At 41.4% G+C, this 12,781-nt stretch overlaps 1 protein-coding gene and 1 long non-coding RNA gene across 2 annotated transcripts; one reads left to right on the forward strand and one right to left on the reverse strand.

Annotated features, from left to right (window-relative positions):
• The first annotated feature begins 957 nt into the window (after positions 1 to 957).
• On the forward strand, positions 958 to 12,679 carry LOC109889180 (tensin-4-like). The gene is made up of 13 exons (XM_020480421.2): positions 958 to 1,067; positions 4,006 to 4,275; positions 6,206 to 6,557; positions 6,774 to 7,120; positions 7,254 to 7,337; positions 7,659 to 7,790; positions 8,308 to 8,400; positions 8,975 to 9,052; positions 9,214 to 9,276; positions 10,992 to 11,163; positions 11,290 to 11,358; positions 11,539 to 11,565; positions 11,695 to 12,679. Exons 2-13 carry the CDS (start codon positions 4,017 to 4,019, stop codon positions 11,825 to 11,827), a joined length of 1,809 nt encoding a protein of 602 aa, XP_020336010.1. The 5' UTR covers positions 958 to 1,067; positions 4,006 to 4,016; the 3' UTR covers positions 11,828 to 12,679.
• On the reverse strand, positions 8,397 to 10,537 carry LOC116374839 (uncharacterized). The gene is made up of 2 exons (XR_004210797.1): positions 10,107 to 10,537; positions 8,397 to 8,648 (listed from the first exon to the last, which is right to left on the reverse strand). It is a non-coding gene; the product is annotated as an uncharacterized LOC116374839 (long non-coding RNA).
• Positions 12,680 to 12,781: the final 102 nt, after the last annotated feature.

Below are 12,781 nucleotides of genomic sequence, written 5' to 3' on the forward strand. Positions count from 1 at the left end.
TCTTTGAAGCCCACTTTATTTAGTCTGTGGAGCATCTACAGTTGGACTATCAGTAACATTTCAGCTAACTATCTACTGACCTTAACCCTTACCCTAACATTAACCCTTACCTAACCTTTCTTTTAAACCTACCCTTAACCGTAATCTTAGCAAGCAGTTGCTTAACAAAAGATAATTTGTTGATAGTATGACCATCTACAGAGCATCTACAGATGGACTATCCAAATAAAGTGTGACCTTGAAGGCTTCCACAGGACAAAAAGAACATCACACGGCATGGTTAATAAATTGTTAATAAATGGTTTGCATTCAAACTAGGGGGTTACAGAGGAGGTTAGCACAAGTCAGACATACAAACCTTGGGAGTTCAGTTCCCCAGAAAAGCAATTGACTCGGTTCCCCAGAAATGCAAATGACAATTGGCTATTGTTTGTAAGAAAGGGGTTATCCCTTTACATCCTTTCTGAAAGTTACCTAATACTCCTTTCTAACAACTGTAATAGTGATAAGATAGGCTTTTATTGATTCCACAGCATTTTGTTTTACAGATGCTAAAAGACATGGAGATCAATTGTAAGTTTTATAGAACATTTATTGGCTTTCAACATAAAATGTAAAGCTTATGGAAGTTGTCCAATTTACTGTATCTCAGTGCAAAATTTGCACAAAAAAATACAGTAAAAGACATGGGTTATACTCGTGCCCTCTTCACGAATGTGTTCTCTAGAACACTACCCATCCTTTAAAATTCACTCATTCTAGTTACAGATCTGTAAAATCCACTTAGAAAATTTAAAATCTCCACGAATTATATTCCTCGTGATAATGAATAATTCCTGTTTCTGCCTCAAATTAATATCCTACAACTGATGACATCATCAGACCTAACCCAGAATATTAGAGCTGCAAGGCAAGGGCGTGTGAAACAGTCGGCTGACTGGATGACAGTAGGAGGAGTTGGGAGCTATCAATAAAAGCATTCTACTCTTGGATTAATTTACTTTGAAACCTCAGGGATATAGACAACCCCTTTCCTTACACATTGAGGACAAGACAACAACAAAAAGGTAAGATACCTCAACTATATTTCAGTATACAGAATCTCACACGTGACGGAGGTAGATTAAGAATGCATTTAATTCGAATATGTATACTATGTTAACTTATACTTCTGCTTTTACACTTTGGAGAAAAAAATAGATTTATGCAAACAAGTATCATAAAACATTAGTACTGTATTGATCAAGGATAGATCATTGTGTCTTTCCAAATGTTAGGGTCGTGATTTTTCAGTAATAGACTTATATCTATTATTCCCAGCAGTATATTGTGGTGAAGGTGGGTCAGGACCTCATGCACATGCTACCTGCACATAGAGATTGGACGTCCTTCGCAGGGTCGCAATCTAATGCTACAACCTCATGCTACTGCAACTACAGTATGTTTTGCCCCCAAGGCTGATAGAACGATGTTGAAGTGTGTCACATAACAGTGAGCCTCAGGCATCAACTTTCCTCACTCTGTCTGGAATGTGGAAAAAGTAGGCTACTGTAAACTACAACAACACTAAAGGGGGTCTTTATAGGGCCTCCCGAGCGCACAGTTGGACCAGCATCGTACGGGTTAGGGAAGGGTTTGGCTGGGGTAGCCCGTCATTGTAAATAAGAATTTGTTCTTAACTGATTTGCATAGTTAAATAAAGGATAAATAAAAAATAAAATAGGAAGCAGTTCTTAGAAGTAACATCTGCACATATTTTAATTGCTGTAAATACCAGTGGTAAATCAGGATAGAAAATGTATGGTCTCTGATTGCTGTATCAGCAATGGAAGTGTTGGGGGGACAACAAGGGTTGTGTTGTCATGGCGACTCCCTCTGGCCCTGTGACTCACTGGGTGCCTTGCCCTGTCTGAGACAAGGGGGTAGAGTCCTTCTCCCTCTTACACACTCCACACCCTTCCTCTGACTGCTTCCTTTATCCCCTCAACTATCACTGTACGCAAACCGTTCACTTTCTCAAGAGATTGCGTCATACTTCTAGGTCAAATATGCAACTTTCAAAATGACTATGGCCCTTACCTATACTTTTGCATGTGTGGTGCTGTAAAGTTAACCACCGTATTGGTAAGCAACTGGTAGACAGAAAACCTGAAGAGAAGGATATGAGTATTTGTTAATCGCCAGTAGCTGTTAAGCCAACAGTAAACAGGTCTCATATAATTAAATATTACTCATATTTAGATGCCGCTCCTTTCACTGGGTTCACAAAGAGTTGACCTTTGTTGATAATACTATCAACAATACAAGGAAAGTTTGTGGAAGGTTCATATAGTTCACGGGACAGCTGCAGGTCTATTGAGACTGGGAAAGGCTGGGTGGAGTTCACACAATGTGGAAGAGTGATATTTGAACTTAATTCACTCAAGATAACATTGTGTCACGATAACAATGTGTGTGAATCCAATGAAAAAGCAATATGATATGAATCATAAAACGAACGAGTAAATCATCTACAATATCTGATCTTTTAGCACTGAGCCTTCTACTTGGGTTCTGTTGAATTGCAATGTCATTTAACTGACAGCTTTTTCTTGGGGCGGCAGGGTAGCCTAGTGGTTAGAGCGTTGGACTAGTAACCGGAAGGTTGTGAGTTCAAACCCCCGAGCTGACAAGGCACAAATCTGTCGTTCTGCCCCTGAACAGGCAGTTAACCCACTGTTCCCAGGCCGTCATTGAATATAAGAATGTGTTCTTAATTGACTTACCTGGTTATGGGACGTGGGAACGAATCCAAATAACAACTCAAAAAGCGCTGTTACAGTAATCCAAATACAATCTATATGTACAGTACCAGTCAAAAGTTTGGACACACCTACTCATTCCAGGGGTTGCTTTATTGGTACTATTTTCTACATTGTAGAACAATAGTGAAGACATCAAAACTATGAAATAACACATGAAACCAAAAACAGTGTATATCAAAATCAAAATATATTTTTTATTAGTAGCCACCGTTTGCCTTGATGACAGCCTTGCACGCTCTTGGCATTCTATCAACCAGCTTCATGAGGTAGTCACCTGGAATGCATTTCAATTAACAAGTGTGCCTTGTTAAAAGTTCATTTGTGGAATTTCTTTCCTTCTTAATGCGTTTGAACCAATCAGTTGTGTTGTGACAAGGTAGGGGTGGTATACAGAAGATAGCCCTATTTGGTAAAAGACCAAATCCATATTATGGCAAGAACAGCTCAAATAAGCAAAGAGAAACGACAGTCCATCATTACTTGAAGGTCAGTCAATGCGGAACATTTCAAAAACTTTGAAAGTTTCTTCAATTGCAGCTGCAAAACCCATCAAGCACTATGATGAAACTGGCTCTCATGAGGACTGCCACAGGAAAGGAAAACCCATATTTTGCTCTGCTGCAGAGGATAAGTTAATTAGACACATCTCAACATCAACTGTTCAGAGGAGACTGCGTGAATCATCCATTCATGATTCAATTGCTGCAAAGAACCCACTACTAAAGAACATCAATAAGAAGAAGAGACTTGCTTGGGCCAATTGAGATGGTTTGGGATGAGTTGGACCGCAGAGTGAAGGAAAAGCAGCCAAGAAGTGCTCAGCATATGTGGGAACTCCTTCAAGACTGTAGGAAAAGCATTCCAGCTGAAGCTGGTTGAGAGAATGCCAAGTGTGCAAAGCTGTCATCAAAGAAAAGGGTGGCTACTTTGAAGAAACTAAAATATAAAATACATTTGACATTTTATTGGTTACTAGATGATTCTATGTGTGTTATTTCATGGTTTTGATGTCTTCACTATTACTCTACAATGTAGAAAATAGTAAAAAAATTAAGAAAAACCCTTGAATGAGTAGGTGTGTCCAAACTTTAGACTGGTACTGTATATGCATCGGATTCATTTACACAAGCTATACTAAGAGCGATATTTACAGCAGTAGATGTATTAGAGTGAGTTAATCCTACTGGTGTGTCTGTTTCAGAGATTTACGTGATGCCTATAGCTGGAGCCATGTCCCACATAATACCCAATCACATTCTGAGGGTGGGTCAGAGTACCTGCCTGGACTCCGCTCATGAGGCGGCTCTGGGGTGCAGTCCGAGCGCCATGATGGACCCCAACGGGAGTTGCAGTGAACAGGATGACCTGGACATCTCACTAAATAACTTGAACCAGCTCATTCTGGAACTGGACCCCACGTTTGAGCCCATCCACTTCAACAAGAGGTCCCAGTCCAGCAGCCTCCACACAGGTAGGACAATGAGTGAGAGGGCATATAAAGCCCAATATTGATTCATATGCTGTAATATAGGCCTATTTATTTTTATTTCAGTACAAGCTCACATGCTTTATTTCAACTGTAGTTTATCTACATATATTTTTTTTATTGATATTTCTACGTAGACCTGTCAGGAGGCCTACACCTACTGAATTACTTTCGGTCATTCAATTCAAATGTCAAACTTAGTCAATGAAGGAGTTTAGACCTAGGGTACTTTTCCGTCGTAAAACATGGCTAGAAACATCTGCAGTTACGTTGGCTGGAGACCAAGCCTAAGAACCTTGAATAGCAACTTCCATTGTGCCCCATTCATGTGCCCATGGCCCGGGGCTATGTAAAAATCCACCCATAATTTCACATCAGTTTAATGTTACAAAATAGAGTACATTTGTCTGGGGTTACTGCCCAGACAAAAAAACATACCACACCCAGAACATCTGAGGCAGACACACAGTGGTGCTTTAAATACAGTCAACCTTTAACAGTCACTGTCTGAACAACTGAAAAACAGAAGTGAGCACAATTCCATATATAGAAGTATTCATTCTTAAACAACCAAAGAACAAATGACGTGGGATGTACTGAATGAGGTTACAGTAATTGTGATGGATATAGTTACTGTTACTACCTACTCATCAATGGATCTCCCCCTTAGTACGTGTCACCGATCCACGTTAACTCTCGTCACTACATAACAGTGACCCGCCTGTCTCACTCACCCTGACCACAGGACACCTCACCTCAGTGGCATGGGGCAACAGACTCATCTATTTCAATAGGTTCCCGCCGTTACTGACAGGCGGGTAGATCATACAGCCAGGCATAATTTTGGGGGGACAAGTTCAAACTTATCCGGGGAAATTCTCCATGGCAAAGTACTGCATTCTCACCCTCACAGCAGGAACACAGTGTTTGCTTGATGTATTTGAAAAGGGAGGGTTGGGACTCATTTGAACAAGTAAAAGCCTGCATGATGTGGAGGAATTTCAACCTTCTGTCTTTAGCCTCTCAGGAAAACACTTGTGTGGTATACACTGAGTATACAAAAAATGATGAACACCTGCTCTTTCCGTGACATAGACTGACCAGGTGAATCCAGATGAAAGCTATGATCCCTTATTGATGTCACTGGTTAAGAATGGTCCACCACCCAAAGGACATCCAGCCAACTTGACACAACTGTGGGAAGCATTGGAGTCAACATGGGCCAGCATCCCTGTGGAACGCTTTCGACGCCTTGTAGTCCATGCCCCGACGAATTAAGGCTTTGTTGAATTGTGGGCAAAAGGGGGGTGCAACTCAATATTAGGAAGGCGCTCTAAATGTTGGTATACTCAATGTAGCATTGACATAAAGCCACGCCCATCTAATACAGACACACAGCCATAGAAGGGAAAGGAATGGGATGTATGAGTGAGTACACGTACGAGATTAAATGAGTCTCCACAATCTGCACTGACTGTAGAGTATGTGGGTTTTAAAAAGGCAATACATTTTTATCTGTAACGGCACGCAATGGATATGATTTTTGATCATAAGAAGACTATTTCAACACTTCTCATTCATATTATGGGGAAGGAAACGTTTATGACCTCCAATTTTAAATGTGTGTGATCACTTCTCGTAAGTGACTGTATGTTAGAAACACAAGGAGAACAAATCCCACCAATTGTGGGACTTATTGCTCTCTGAAAAGGGAAATTCAGTTCATTCACTGGTTAAGCCACTTAACATTCCTTTCTCACGCTTCTCTAGGATGTTCTTCCTCTCTCCTCTCAGATAACACAACATTAACGATATAAGAAATTGCATAGACCTATTAGATTTTCCATTCCCTTTATCTAGTCGATATTTAGCACTATTTGCTCCAACTTCCTCTGGCGTTCTCCCTCCTCTCCAGATGACTTCTCTCCAGATGAAGACGTCTCCAACTGTGTGCTGGTCCCCAGAGGCTGTTCTCCAAGGAACATCTCCACCTCCGTCTCCCCCTCCTGCAGCATTCCCATCCCACTGTCCTCTGCTTCTGGCTCCAGGTGCAGCCCCCAAGGCTCCCTGGTGTTCTCTGATGCCTCCTCTCGCCCCCCACTGCCGTGTGGAAGTGTCATCCGCCGGCGGCTGCCCTCGATGCAGGGAGGCGATGTGGGCATGTGTTCATCCCCGGTTACCCTGCGCATGTCACACTCTCACAGAAACAGTGCCGTCTCGATGCTCTCCACTTCGCCCGGCTCAGAAACCAGTTACATAATGGGCAGGTCAGACCCCTTCACACTCTGTCAATACATGCTTTTGGAAATTACTTTAATATCTTAGTTTTATGCAAAGATAATGGCAAGTTAGACCAGTCTTGACTCCATAGAGCAGCACTAACTGGTGTTGTCACAGCTTGACACTTGAAAGTTCTACCAATCCCCTGTCTGGACTCAACAGTGCCGTAAACATCTTCTCTTCAACTCATCTCTCTTCCACAGCTATCAGTCATTGCTCAGTGACAGTGAAGGCGACAGCCCCGAGTCTCTCCTCCTCTACCGCACATCCAGCTCCTTCAGCGACGTGTCCAGGTCCTCGACCAGGCCATTCACCAACAAGCCTTTGCCGACCGGCCCATCACCACTCTGCCACTTCCAGGGGATCCACAGCAGCCCTCACAGCAGCCCTGCCTCCCTGGCCGGTTCACTGACAGACATCCCTGTGGTGTTGGTCAACGGAGCTCCAGAGCGGGAGCTCAGCCCCCAGTCACCTCCAGAGGCAATGGTCCCAGACGTAAAGATCAAGCAGAGGCCCAGCTCCAGGCCATCCTCGCCATCTCCCTCTCACTGTGAGTCCTGATGATGATGATCCTCGTTAATCTGTTTAAAATCTAAAATCTCTGTCCAGTGCCCTCTGCTGGGAAAAGGTTTGTGCGTATTCAATAATAAAATAATGTGCATTTAATTTTCATGGTCCCTTAGCTTTCCAAGGCAATCAGCACTCGATGAAGTTTGTCATGGACACTTCTCAGTTTTGGTTCCGCCCACACATCAACAGAGTTCAGGGTAAGCATTTTGAGAAGAAATGGAGAGCCAATATATTTTGCCACAACTGTATGTACGTTGTTGCATTTGATGTCCTATATTAAGTTAAAGACGCAAAGCAAATGTATGTCCGATATTAAGTTAAAGACAAAAAACAAATGTATGTTTAAATTGAAAACCAAAACTTATCTTAGACTAAAATGAATGATTTTATTAATACTTTATTATACTTTATTTATTAATATTTTATTAATACTCGGTCAACAGTGACAAACAATGGTGACTCTATGGGGATACCCCTGCACTGTCTAAGCTGTATCTGTGGTACCTGTGTGATTGTAGCTGAGGCCATAGTGATAGATAAGGAGCCGGGGACCTTCGTGGTGAGAGACAGCACGTCCTTCAGAGGCTCCTTCGGGCTGGCTATGAAGGTGGACCAGGTGCCCATCAATATATCCCCTACTGGCCAACCAGGTAAACAATCCTGAAGTCTTTCTCCCCGTTCAACACTGCTGCTCAGAATAACCACACACACACACCACATTACACAGTCCTATAAACAGAGTATACTCAACTAAAGCACACGATCAATACCAATGTGTCTTGAAAAGACCTGATAGGACTTACCTAACTCTCTCTGCTGCTGACTTGAGTGGGCATGTCTGTCTGTGTTTATCCTGAAATCTGTGGTGCAACCGGAGGCTGCTCATTACTCATAATATCTACCTCTGTGGCAGTGCAAACACTCCATAGCATTTAATTACCAGAATGTTATTATAGTGTTTAAATCCTGGCTTCTTATATCAACAGTAACTATTATCAATATTATACTATTATCACAACACCACATCATCAACAATACCAGTCACAGTAGAATCAAAGGCATCTGTCCATATGTTATGTCATATCTCATATCAGATTCATTTACAGTAAATACTATACTGCATATCTGCCTTGTCTCTTTTCCTGACTCTTGGCTTCTTTATTGTAGCGGAAGGCAGCTCAGAGCTCGTGAGGCACTTTCTCATTGAATCGTCGGCCAAGGGCGTCCGTATCAAGGGCTCCTCACAGGAACCATACTTTGGTAAGAAGTAGGCTACGTCAACTTTGTTTATTCATAGTGTAACAATCTATCAATCCCATACTTCTTTGTTTACCATGAATGAACAATCTGTCAATCTTGACAAAAGGCCCACACCCTGGTTTAGGAGAAGCATGAATCACAAGACTTGAGTCAGCTATGTCTGGTCGGTGTCCTGAAAATTGGGAGGCAGAAGGATGGAGCTGTTTGCTTTTCAGGGCTTTGAGAGATGTGGGCTTCTATCCTATGTCCTGTAAGAAAGAAAGTAGATCAGATGTATATTGGCTGTACCGCAACTCAAACAATCACACTATAGAAAAAAAAGAAAAAAAAGTTGAGTCTGATTGTGATAATCTATATAGATCTCAAACACATTTGTGTTATTGAGGTTGCTTTGTTGTTGCCTTGGGTCATCAAGGCTACTCTGATGCATGGATGTAATACCATGACTCAGAAAGATCACCCATGCCCTCTTGTGGCCATTCCTTGAAACAACATTAATACTTTATCGTTTGATATGTATATTCAACCACATTTAGTTAAAACAACTGGACTGTTTTTTTTAATCCCCTTGCAGGTAGTCTGTCTGCCCTGGTCTTCCAACACACCATCACTGCATATGCCCTACCCTGCAAACTTCTGCTCCAGTCACATGGTATGCTATAATAATTTAACAAATAGCCTAAATCTATTAGGCAACAAGCCACAGATGTTTACATAAATTGTATGATGATCTGAATAATTGCATATTTCACATATAAGGCAACGTTTTTATTTCTAAACCAGGCAATTAAATAGTATCTGTTTGGTCTACAGATCTGAATAAAGGACAGGAGGGAACAACTGACAGGTCAGCACCAGAAGACAAGACAAAGACTGGTGAGAATTGTGCCCCCAACATTCATCATTAGGTTATCTAGTTGTGGTATCAATTTGCCAATCAGCTAGGTAGTTTTATATTATTCTGTCTCTAAAGACAGAATAATAGGCCTTAATGGTGACTGGCTAAAGAAATAGTCCAAGCTAGCTAGCTATAGTAGCCAGCGTTTCATTGTAATATTAGCTAATTATCTGTTATTAATGGCTTACCTGAGCAAACTGGCCCTTACAAAAAAATATTGCAGTTTTGAAACTGCAGTAAAATAACAGTAAATGCAGTTGACTGTGGTGTTTTGGAAGAAAGAATTGCAGCATACTGCAATCTTTTTCCATATAGGGTAAACATTTCTGCATTGGTTATCTTGAACTTGTTACAGTTCAACTAAGTTATTTCCCCCGTAATATACTTTAGGAACATATTTAAATGTTTACAATGTTAGCGAACGGCATCTTCAGGTAAACCGTGCAGATTCCCTAAAAACACGCCACTTTGGTGTAGTAGGTTAGGATAATTTAAGCAGAAGGTTAAGGGTTAACGAAAATGCTTTCTAAAAAGTCACTTGAATCGAAATAGCATGTTTTTAGGGATTCCCAAGCCGTGCATGCCAAGAAAGCTCACAGGTGAGATGCCCACCTGACCTCTCGCAACACCCGCTAATTATCTGGATCATCGCAGTATGCTTGATACAGCCAGAAACGTGGATATCATCACATTTATTTATAAAGCCCTTCTTACATCACCTGATATCTCAAAGTGCTGTACAGAAACCCAGCCTAAAACCCCAAACAGCAAGCAAAGCAGGTGTAGAAGCACGATATTGACGAAATACCTATGTCTACTGCTCAACAATGGATTCGTTGTCCACAGAGCGGAATGGCGTGCTGTCAAGTTCCCACCTAATCCTCTATTTGGATTAGGTTATTTAAAGCCTATTTTGAATACTCGATGAGGGGTATTGACGTCAACCGCCTGTGTTTATTGGAGAGTGAGATTCTATGCTCGCCTCAATATGCATAGACCGTCTCGAATTTCAACAGGGACAACTCTATAAAGTGTTCTCATAGTTGCCCGGATGTCACGTGAATCACACTTAAATCACTACACTCGTAACAACCTAAACAGGTCTCGAACCCTCGACCTTTGAGCCCGAGGTCCGGCGCGCTATCGACTGTGCAGCAAAAGCATGCTCGTTACACTACTCCCTTCTTTCAAAGATTGCGACTCTAGGTCTTACGCGCTCACCGGCCAAGCACATCCCACTTCGACTGTGCCGCAAAAGCATTCTCGAGTCGATTTCCGCGCTTATAAACCCAGGGTCGTTACATTATATTTGATCAAATAAGCCTCACGTATCAAAATAGCAATTCATGTTTATCTTGACTAAATTCAACACTCTCATTGCCTCTCATACAAAAACTCACCACCTGCTTATTGATTAAGAATCTGCTTAACGTGGGCAGATTTTATACAATGTTGCAACTTTTTGCATTAAATAATTTATGCTACATTATAAACAGTCACAGTAGGCTACATTGCACACAGCATTTGGACTCCTATAATATTTAGGAAATGACTGGTAAGTGTCGAAATCTGCAGTGCAATGTAGTGGTTGTCCTCCTGCCCTACATGCCGCAGTAGACAGCTGTGATAAAAAGCATCACACTGGTTTCTCTTCTCTCAAATTAATGAATTATCTTCCTTGTCTTCTCCCTAGCTTGCAATTTCCTCTACCTGAGTGCAATCCCCACTGAGATGTTGACAGGGCCATGCGCTGTACAAAAGGCTGTGTCCTCCACCTTCACGATGGACCAGGGCACCATCACACCCACCATAGTCAACCTGAAGGTGTCACCCAAAGGTGTCACTTTGACAGACATCCAGAGAAAGTAAGAAACATATATTTTCTGAATTACATTTTCTTTTGAGCATTCAACAATGATCGAATTATGGTAATGACTTCTAAGACCTTTCTTGATTAAGTGAAACCTGATGAATGTGTGTGTTCCCATTAGACTCTTCTTCAGACGTCATTACCCTGCACACCTGCTCAGCTACAGTGGTGAAGATCCAGACAAGAGACTGTGAGTTGATTCTTTCAAAAGCTTGTTTTTAAGGGCCCTGAGTTTTTCCTGGTAAGGTCATGTGGTCGGGAAAAAGTCTGGGCCTACAAATCAGAAATGAAGTCCACTTGAATGGACTGTAATCCCTATCCATTTTTAAACATAGTTTTAATCTCTAATTTACCCCTTTTATCTTCACAGGTGGCACAAGAGTTCCAAACCAGCAAGGTAATGTTCTACATTATTAGATAGCTTCAGCATGCATATGCCCATATTATAATAGGTATGATTTTGTGAAGGAAAGCTAACAACAATGTAGGCAAATATCCAACTTTGATTATTTTTCCCCCCCTCCAGGATATTTGGTATAGTGGCAAAAGGCACTGAAGCGGGTATGGAGAATGTGTGCCATGTCTTCGCAGAATACGACCCTCTTCAGCCCTGTAATCCGACCATTGAGTTGACACAGGGCATCATTTTCAAACCATAACATCACTCTGTCCAGTTTGGGAAGGTGAGATAAGACAATATCACCAGACTGAATGCCGGAAACCCTTGAAGTCACTTCCGTCAACGAGGGCGCCCAGAGCCAGACCTGATACAGATACTCTGATGTGTCATAAAGACACGTAACAGGGATTCCTGTAGCATGTTGCAGATCAGATGACCCACTGAGGCCAAAAAAGCTTTATTTCCACTAAAGCTAAGACTGTGGTGTCCGTTCATAAAAATGTGGTACCCCAATTAATTTCATACAAGGTAGGAAGATACTGTAGATTTCAAAATCGATAGGTCATAGATGTTGCAAGCTATAACATTGTATAGTTTGGATGGAAAGGGTTCCACAAAGTACACTGCTGATGAACTGTAGATCAGTACCTTATTTAATAGTCACCCCCTGGTTATGTTGGAGGGGACAGTAATTTGAGCTATCTTAATTTCTACAGGAAACTGTGATATAAATCTGTAGTAGTTATCATAACGAGGTTGAAAAGCACTAGAGGTTCATTAGATAAGTAGAGATATCCTCTCAGGGACAAATTCTAACTTGATATCCATGTGTCACTGCGTTTTGGCACAACTCTCCCATTTACACTAATGCATGAGAAAATGCGATTTATGGGCATGCAAGTTAGAATTCGGCCCTAATATGGGTAATTTGATTATGTATAGCCTATTGCTATGCTTCATGACAGAATTATATTTTTTCCTGCACTAACTTTATCGTATCTATTTTCTCAGATGTTGTATATTCTTGTGTATTAAATACAAAACGTATCTATTTCATATTTTGTCATATTTATTTGATATTTAGGATAGTAATAAACTTAAAGTGAGAAGAGTGTTTGTGTCTTGTCCCTTAATGGATCTTTAATATCCCTGCAGGCTGCACCCATACCCCCAAAACATACCTGCCAAATACATGAAATATTCCGGAAATACA

The sequence above is a fragment of the Oncorhynchus kisutch genome, linkage group LG1 (genome assembly GCF_002021735.2).
Source record: "Oncorhynchus kisutch isolate 150728-3 linkage group LG1, Okis_V2, whole genome shotgun sequence".
In the NCBI taxonomy this organism is placed as follows: domain Eukaryota; kingdom Metazoa; phylum Chordata; class Actinopteri; order Salmoniformes; family Salmonidae; genus Oncorhynchus; species Oncorhynchus kisutch.